The sequence below is a fragment of the Otolemur garnettii genome, unplaced genomic scaffold, assembly GCF_000181295.1.
Source record: "Otolemur garnettii isolate 467f Iridium unplaced genomic scaffold, OtoGar3 scaffold00173, whole genome shotgun sequence".
In the NCBI taxonomy this organism is placed as follows: domain Eukaryota; kingdom Metazoa; phylum Chordata; class Mammalia; order Primates; family Galagidae; genus Otolemur; species Otolemur garnettii.
Window position 1 is genome coordinate 2,430,554 of NW_003852568.1, and position 8,758 is coordinate 2,439,311.

The 8,758-nt window shown below is 46.0% G+C and overlaps 1 protein-coding gene across 1 annotated transcript in view; it reads left to right on the top strand.

The window, feature by feature from the left end:
• The window catches only part of LOC100960218 (cytochrome P450 27C1), an 11,345-nt gene that overhangs the window by 891 nt on the left and 1,696 nt on the right, over positions 1–8,758 (top strand). Inside the window, 7 exon segments of the mRNA XM_023519388.1 lie at positions 91–123; positions 126–287; positions 2,179–2,261; positions 2,968–3,052; positions 3,055–3,103; positions 6,039–6,147; positions 6,430–6,651. Of these exon segments, the coding sequence (XP_023375156.1) occupies positions 91–123; positions 126–287; positions 2,179–2,261; positions 2,968–3,052; positions 3,055–3,103; positions 6,039–6,147; positions 6,430–6,651 (743 nt within the window).

Below are 8,758 nucleotides of genomic sequence, written 5' to 3' on the forward strand. Positions count from 1 at the left end.
AAATAATAATTTTATGGCCAGATAGTGCATGTTGATATGGTAAATAATCTAGAAGAAGAGGGCCTTTAAATTATCTTTCCTACCTGGGAGTGGCCACTATCCTTTGCGAGAGTCATTTGGGCTGTCTGAAGACAATGTCCCCTAGCCCACTGTGGAGAACAATAAGGCCCTAGAGCTCATGTTCAGCGTGTTCCAGAGTCCATGTGTGCAGGCACCATCCCAAGATGACTTTGTCCCAAAACCCCAGCAAGAGTTCTCCAGATCTTGGAATGGACTCTTCAAATTCAGTAAGAGAAGAATTTGGGACCAAATTTTGTATAAGCTGTTGACCTGACTGTACTGTGTGTCACGTGTGTAACTCTCATTCAGACTATTGAGAGGATGCCCAGATAGTACAGGTTGTTATTTGGACTGATAACTTTCAGATTTGTTTTTCAGAGAAGCAAAAAGCGTGTGGATTGTGTCTATAATAATGTGATCAATTTTTCATTTTTAAATATTTTGTTTTAACAGATATGCTAGCTGTGACACACACAAATAAATGCCCATGGGAGATGATGCCATTAGTACAGTAAGTCTGTCAGTGCATGAAATGTAGGTAAGAGTGGAGGGTATGCAGCAGGTGTCAGTGTGAGTTCCTGTTGGCTGGCTGGGAGTGGCTTGGTCCAGGGCAGATCGAGAGCCAGTTACTTCTAGAAACGTATGTGTAATATGATATATGAAGCATGATATGCATGTGGCACACATACAGAGCAGTTTTAAAGTACCTAAAAGGAAAAACAGTAGGTTCGTGTTCTCAAGAAATCAGTGGAAGGCAGGTCTATTGAATTCAATTTCTGGCAGGAAGCTGGGAAGCATCAGGCTGGTTGAAGGTGGCAGCTAAGCCTGCATGGTGCTTTCCTGTTCCCAAAGCCCGAAGTGCGCACCCAGCTGGTCCCACCAGCGTCCTCTGAGGCAAAGGTCATTCAAAGGTGGGAAAACCAAACATCCAGGCTTGTCACCTCTAAGCTCTTCTTTTACATCTGTGCTTCCTGACCTTGAATAAGGCACAGACGTCCATTCTAAAGATTCAGTACCCCCAGTATTGACATTTTTATTACACGGAAAAGCAAAAAAAAAGTGTAAATTCTTTATTCTTACAGATCTTGGACAACAATAAAACATAAAGTATATGAATTAACTATAAACCAGATGATGCAATCGCTGAAAATTCTAATATACTATGTAACGTGACGGATGGTGGGAGTTTGCTTTGAATTAAGGCACCACCTGAAAGGTGACTGGGCTGATTTGGACACACTGTTGAGTGCTGCCCCCTGGTGGTGAGGTGGGGTCAGAAGGGAGCGTTTAGCTCCTAGGAAGGAAAGCTTCCTACAGATTTTAAAAAATCCACTTAATTGCAGTATAATTTACACACAATCAATTGCATCCACTTAAACTGTACAATTTGATACAGATTGTGGACCGGTGCAATCATTTAAGAAACCGCCACCACATTTTTCTAAATATTTATGTAAATGGAATGATACCGTATATATTCTTTTGCATCTGGCTTTCTTCACTCAGCCGAATGACCGAGAGTCTTCCATGTGGTAGCGTATAACGGTAATTGATTTTTTTAATCACTGAATAATTAGTATTCCATTGTGTGGATATACTACATTTTGTTTTTCCACAAAAAATGTGTTTTTAATATAAATTTTTGTGTTCTCTTAATAGGAAGCATCTAAATGACCTCCTTATCGTTTACAAGTAAGAGCTTGCCCATTGTATTATGAATTATATATTATGGGAGAGCCTGCGCTCAATAGACATATAATATCTGTTTCAAGGAAATAATACCAATAAGGCCTACTTAAGTTAGGGTTTTTAAATGAAAGAAAGGGGACATTAATACCAGGGTATTTCCTTGTTTACAACAGAGTGACACATAGTCCCATAGATGATAGCATTGATTTTATTGAAAATATTGGGACCTAGGAGAATAAAATAGATTTATTCTCAATAAATGCAATTCTTCAATTTGAGAAATACAATTCGTCAATCTGAGAAGTGGTGTTAAACAGTGACACTGCTTTGCACAAATGAGCTGTTTAAGCACTCCGTGTTCACTTTGCTTGATAAATGCACAGGCACCATGGCTAACGATGATCCTTTTCATGTGCCTGTCTAGATCAGGGCAGTCAGGGCTGGGGAGCCCAGCCCTCTGGGGCCTGCAGGATGCCCATAGGCAGACTGAGGCCCTTTCCAGGAAATATGGGGTGACCTCTGCAAAGAGGTCCCAAGGAGTTCCATCAGAAGTTCCAGAATCAAGCATCTCCCCTGCATGCCTCAGGCTCCACTGAAGAGGAGACATTCTCCTCCTACGCCATTAAAAGAAGTCCCAAAATATTTTTTTGTGGCTTTTCATTACAAGAGCACTTGGGCCGGGCACGGGGGCTCATGCTTATAATCCTAGCACTCTGGGAAGCCCAGGCAGGTGGACCTCTTGAGCTGAGGAATTCAAGAACAGCCTGGGTTGGTCTATTGGCTACTAAAAAAAATAAATGGGCATTGTGGCAGGCACCTGTAGTCCCAAATACTCAAAAGGCTGAGGCAGGAGTATCGCTTGAGCCCAAGAGTTTGAGGTTGCTGTGAGTTATGATGCCATAGCACTCTACCTAGGGGGACAGAGTGAGACTCTGTCTCCAAAAATAAATAAATAAATAAATAAATAAATAAATAAATAACATTAAGGTCACTTGAATCATAGAGTTGATGTCACTTCTCAGAAATAGTGGTTTGGTTTTTCTGGCATGAATTAAAAAGAGTCTTCTGTTCTGGTAAGACACTGAATACTGTAACAGGAGTGTGTGAGTATGATTTTACACCATTTATGCCCAGGGGACTTCATATGGACATCCCTTGCTGTTTAACTCCTTAGCATAACTCACCGATGTGCCTGTGCCTGCCACTTTCTCTCATTAGACATCATTCACATTATCCTGGGCAGTGTAACTCTTGGCAAGGGGCCCAGAAGTGCAGCAGACGGTGCACCAGGAGATTGTCAAGAATTGGGGGAAGGGCATATTCCAGCAGCACCAGATGTCCCCAAGACCCACCAGTGAGAACTATCTTTAAAGAAGTCTGAGGTAAAAGGCTCACCAAAATCTGTGTCAACAAATCATGTCCTTTAAGTCTTTGATTCTTTATCATATCAAATCTTCCAACTGCCCTGAGTGCCTGGGTTGTTTAGAAAGAGGATATTCTCCCACCAAACAACAATGATGGCTGCAACCAAAAAATAGCCAGGTGTTGTGGCGGGCACCTGTGGTCCCAGCTACTTGGGAGGCGGAGGCAGGAGACTCGCTTGAGCCCAGGAGTTGGAGGTTGCTGTGAGCTGTGAGGCCACAGCACTCTAGCCAGGGCGACAGCTTGAGGCTCTGTCTCCAAAAAAAAAAAAAAAAAAGAAAGAGGATATTCATAGCTACCCTTACTTCCTTTCTGCTTTTATGAGAACAGCACGAAGGCCATTCTGCTGTTGAAGGGTTCATTGTTTTTCCTAAAGATCTCAGGAGCAGCCATTTAACACTGTCCCTGCTTTAGCCAATTGGTTCATCCAGACTTTACCAGTGTGCTCCTAGGTCAATACCCTTTGACCTTGCTTCTCTGAAGATAACACGGAGCAAGACTGACTAGTCAGGAAAATACTCTGGGCTGATGGGCTCATCCTGTTTACAAAACCCTGTGGTTCTGTGTGAATGGCTTAGTCAGAGTGGGAACCCCACAGGGTGAGGCTAATTGATTCCTGGACAGGGAAGAGCTGGAGGGATATGGACTGTCTTGAGTGGGGGATGGTTTGAGTGGGAGGTGGGATCAGGGGACCCTGTCCTTAAAGAAATGCCCTGACCACAAGCAAAGTGTCGCATATACTGAGAGAATACTTTCCACCTTGACGGACAGAGCTTCAGTTTGTACTGCATCCTCAATCCTCAGTGGGCCGTGCAATCTCAAATTTAAAAAAAATGGAGCTGGCTGTGTAAGTTTTACTCAGTCTTCTTAGGAGTGGCTCTCAGACAGTCCAATAGTTGAAGTATCATGTCTTCAAATGTATTTCATGGGCCCCTAAGTCCTATGAACTATTATTGCTTGATAGAGTGCTTTCATGGTCACATCAAATGTCAAAAATGGAATTTTCCTCCTTGGGAATACAAAGGCATGTGAAAGATTTTACTTTGTGGTGGTGCCTGTGGCTCAAGGAGTAGGGTACCGGCCCCATATAGCAGGGGTGGTGGGTTCAAGCCAAGCCTTGGCCAAAAACTGCAAAAAAAAAAAAAAAAAAGAGAGATTTTACTTTGTGTTTTGAAAACTTTTTGACCTTGGTTCCTTTTCCACATTCTTAACAATACCGGCTGGCACAGCTGCTGTCTAAGGAGCCACAGAGGTCCTTACAAAATGTTTTTGTTGCAACTATACCATGTGTTACTTTTTAAGAATTTTTAGGCCGGGCGTGGTGGCTCATGCCTGTTGTCCCAGTGCTGTGGGAGGCCGAGGCGAGTGGATCACCTGTGCTCAGAGGTTCGAGACCACCTGAAGACTCGCCTGAGGCAGAGTGAGCCAGAGTGAGACTCCGTCTCTACAACAACAACAAGACAGCCGGACCTTGTGATCCCAGCTACATGGAGGGTAAGAGAACACTACAGGAGGAAGAAGTAAAAAAAAAAGCATTTTTAGGCTGGGTGCTATGGCTCACGCTGGTAGTCCTAGCATGAGGTGACCAGATTTTAACATTGGTAAAGCAAGACACCATTGACAGGGTTGGGGGTGGTCATAAGTGTCACTTTCAAGGATGGCACTAGACTTTTTGCCGCCACTATAAAATATAAATAATACAAGTACTGTCTGCTAAATTCATGAAATAAATAAATTACTTACCTAAATTATCTGAATAGCTGATTTGTTGACATCCCTTGTTTCGTCTGAGAGACATTTACAAAATGTTTTCCTCGTTGCCAATGCCCAAAAATGCCTTTGTTCATTAAGTCCAAACAATGGTGGTCGAATTCTAACAATTGATCAACAATGCGAACTTTGATAAGCAATTATTGATAATCAGTTCTCAACAATTATTTGTTGTTATTAAATTTTAACATTATAAAATTAACAAAAATAATATAAAACTCATATCCTGACGAAATAGCCACGTGGCAGCCGAAAACCGTCTATTATGTTTCCTGCCATTCCTTAGCTTGTCGTGCATTCTTTCCAAAAATTGGGACTTCTTTAAAATGCCGTGGGACAAGGGACAAATTATTAAAAATCAGGACTGTCCTGCCAAAAGCAGGATGTCTGGCCACTTTATCCTAGCACTCTGGAGCCGAGGCAGGTGGATCGCCTGAGTTGAGTTTGAAAGCAGCCTGAGCAAGAGCGAGACTGCATTTCTACCAAAATGAAAAACTGGGTGGTGCCTGTGGCTCAGTGAGTAGGGCACCCCTTATACCAAAGGTGGCGGTTTCAAACCCAGCCCTGGCCAAACTGCAACAACAAAAATAAATAAATAAGAAAAACTGAGGCAAGAGGATCGCTTGAACCCAGGAGTCTGAGGTTGCTGTAAGTTATGATGCCATGGCACTCTACCTAGGGCAACAGAATGAGACTGTATCTCAGAAAAAAAAGAAAGAAAAAGTTTTTAGTGGAGGCTCGGCACCCATAGCACAGTGGTTACAGCACCAGCCACATACACCCAGGTTGGTGGGTTCGAACCTGGCCCGGGCCAGCTAAAACAATGACAACTGCAACAAAATAGCCAGGCTTGTGGCTGGCACCTGTGTAGTCCCAGCTACTTGGGAGGCTGAGGCCAGAGAATTGCATAATCCCAAGAGTCTGAGGTTACTGTGAGCTATGACACCATAGCACTCTACCGAGGGTGACATAGTAAGACTGTCTTAAAAAAAAAAAAAGAATTTTTAGTGGAAATGGCAATACTTTCAGATTTCTCAGTGTTTAACAAGATATTCTTAAAGTCACCACCGCATTCCTGTCCCTGTTGTTCCTTTTAGGCTCTTTTCGGTGCTCCCTGGGGAATGGCGAAGTCACTCAGGGGGACCTGGTGAGAGTTTGGTGGCCATGGGGTGGGACCAGTTAAATGTCAAGGAACCTGCCTCCACAGTGAGGAAGTCTTTGTCCCTAAGCGAAGAGTAGCCGGCTCCTTCCCTCACTGTGTACTTTATGATGATGTGATTGGAGGGGGTGGGGCTGAAGAGGGGTGAGAATCACCTGATCTCACTGCTCTGAAACTAAGCACACACTCTGCAGCCGGCAGGCTGGAGAGTGTCTGAGAGCCTGGCTCCCCCTGTCTGCCCTGCATTGTCCCCGGTGTGATGGGAGGGAGGGGCTGCCCAGCCAGCATGTTTGCCCCTGCTCTGTGCCACCCCAGTCTGTGGTGTATAGTCTCTGAAGACCCACCTGGCCCTCTGCCACTGTGCCACGTCCTACGAGGATGAGAGTTTCCCTTGGGCTAAAGATTTCTGGCCAGAGCAGTGGCTGTGGACAGGAAAGCTGGGCAGGGCTGACAACTTTGGGCCCACTCCCTTTGGTTACGGGGTTTGCAGCTGCATTGGGCAGAGAGTCACAGAGTTGGAGACTCACCTCACTATGACCCAGATAGGGTGTGCGGGACAAATGTGGGCATGTGGGTTTGGCCTCTTACTGGGCTCAACTGGATAAGACTTTCACATTAAAAAATAAAAATTGGTTTTGAAAACTTAAAAATCAAGAGCTCTTCACCAAATCCTGTCATATTTGAAAACACTACCCAATGCAAGGCACCTTCACCCACCCACCCCCCGCCCCGGGTGCCTGCCTGCTCTGTCCTCTCTGGGATCTGGGGGCAGCGGAGGAGAGGTCAAGAGGCCTTGAAGATCTTTTTTTTTTTTTTTTTTGAGACAGCGTCTCAAGCTGTCGCCGTGGGTAGAGTGCTGTGGTGTCACAGCTCACAGCAGCCTCAAACTCTTGGGCTTAAGTGATTCTCTTGCCTCAGCCTCCTATGTAGCTGGGACTATAGGTGCCTGCCACAATGCCTGGCTATTTTTTAATTGTAGTTGTCATTGTTGGTTGGCAGGCCCAGGCTAGATTTGAACCTGTCAGCTCTGGTGTACGTGGCTGGTGCCCAGCCATTGAGCTACAGGTGCTGAGCCATGTGCCTGAAGATTTGGAAGTGTATGTGTGTGATATGTATGTGTGATGTGTGGTCCTCCAGGCGCCCAGAGCCCAGCTCTCCTGCCATCACTCAGGGAATTAGAGAGGGGACTGGGAGGGTGTCAGAGGAGCATCCTGAAACACCAGGGCACATAGAAGGCACCGGGGACCTCCTCATGTGCAGATTCCCAGGCAGAGGGATAAGATATGTGGGTCTGAGGTAGGCTTGCACGGCTGCTGACGCAGGTGGTGCATGGGCCATATGCTGAGAAACTCTGACAGTCTAAGAAAGTGGCCATGGGGACTTGGGGTCCCACCTGCACCTCCAGTGGCCATGTATATCATTAGTTGCTGGCCTCTCAGGTATCCGTGACTGCAGGCCACAACGAGGAAGGCATACAAGGCTTCCTTTATTTGAACCAGCCATTTACACAGTCTGGCTTTTTAGTTTGTGAAACATTAAGACGTCCTGGGTTTTGTTAGAGGGTACCTTACATGTTAATCTCTAAATATTAAAATATATGATTTTGTGTTTGTACTGCTCAGGTTAGCCTGTAGCAGGAACTGGTAACAACTGAAGGGAATTTTATACATGAAAAGCCTATAGCAAATTCTGCATTTTAACCTCTTTGGCAAGTTTGTGAAGACTCTGAGCAGTAGTAAACCTTGGCCTGAGTGGAAGCTTCTGTCATTGCCTGAGCACTGAAAGAACATAGAGATTATCTGGTGACCCAATCTCCTAATTTTACTGATGAAGAAACCCAGGCTCAGGAAGTTACAGCACTTGCTAAGTCACAGGTGCAGGAGGGGTGTCTTGATTGGTGGTGTCATTATTTTCCCATATGTCATGCACGTGTCTTCCTCCAGCTCACAGGGAGCTCAGGACATGAGGAGCATAAGGGACCAGGGAGCCTGGCTGGCTGGGAGGTGGGAACAGGGATTCCAGATGGTCAGGCCTGGGGGACAGCACTGGAGAAGGCCAGGGCTATGGCCTGGGGAGGAGGCACAGAGGGAGGTGGAGTGGGCAGAGTGGCCCACTAGCCCAAGGCTGGCTCTTGTAGGGGAGTGCAGGTGGCCCAGCAAGGCTGTGCCGGGATGCGGCTGGTGGGTTCTAGCAGCCACCCACCTACGTGGGGACGTGGCCCTGGGTCCCTCAGAGTGGTAGCTCAATGGGCTGTGGAGGGAGTTCAGGGCTATCTGGCTCTGAGCCCAGCTCTGCTGTTCACTGGGACCTTGGGCAAGTTTCTCAGTCATCCCAGGCCTGTCACCCATAAAAGGAGGCAAATCCCTGCCTCCCAGGTTTGTGAGGAATAAAACCAGTGTAGCTGGGAACCTGTGCCTAGGCCTGCAGCAGGGAGCGCTTTCCATTTTCTGGAAGCCCTCAGCTCCCTAAAATGCTTCCGTGCCTTTGCAGCCACCTGGGGGACAGGTGAGGCATTGTCCCTGAGGGGCAGGGAGTATATCTGAGGGGTTACAAAAGGAGTGTTTTGAGCTGGTATTGACTTTTATTTTTTATTTTTTTGAGACAGAGCCTCAAGCTGTCCCCCTGGGTAGAGTGCTATGGCATCACAGCTCACAGCAA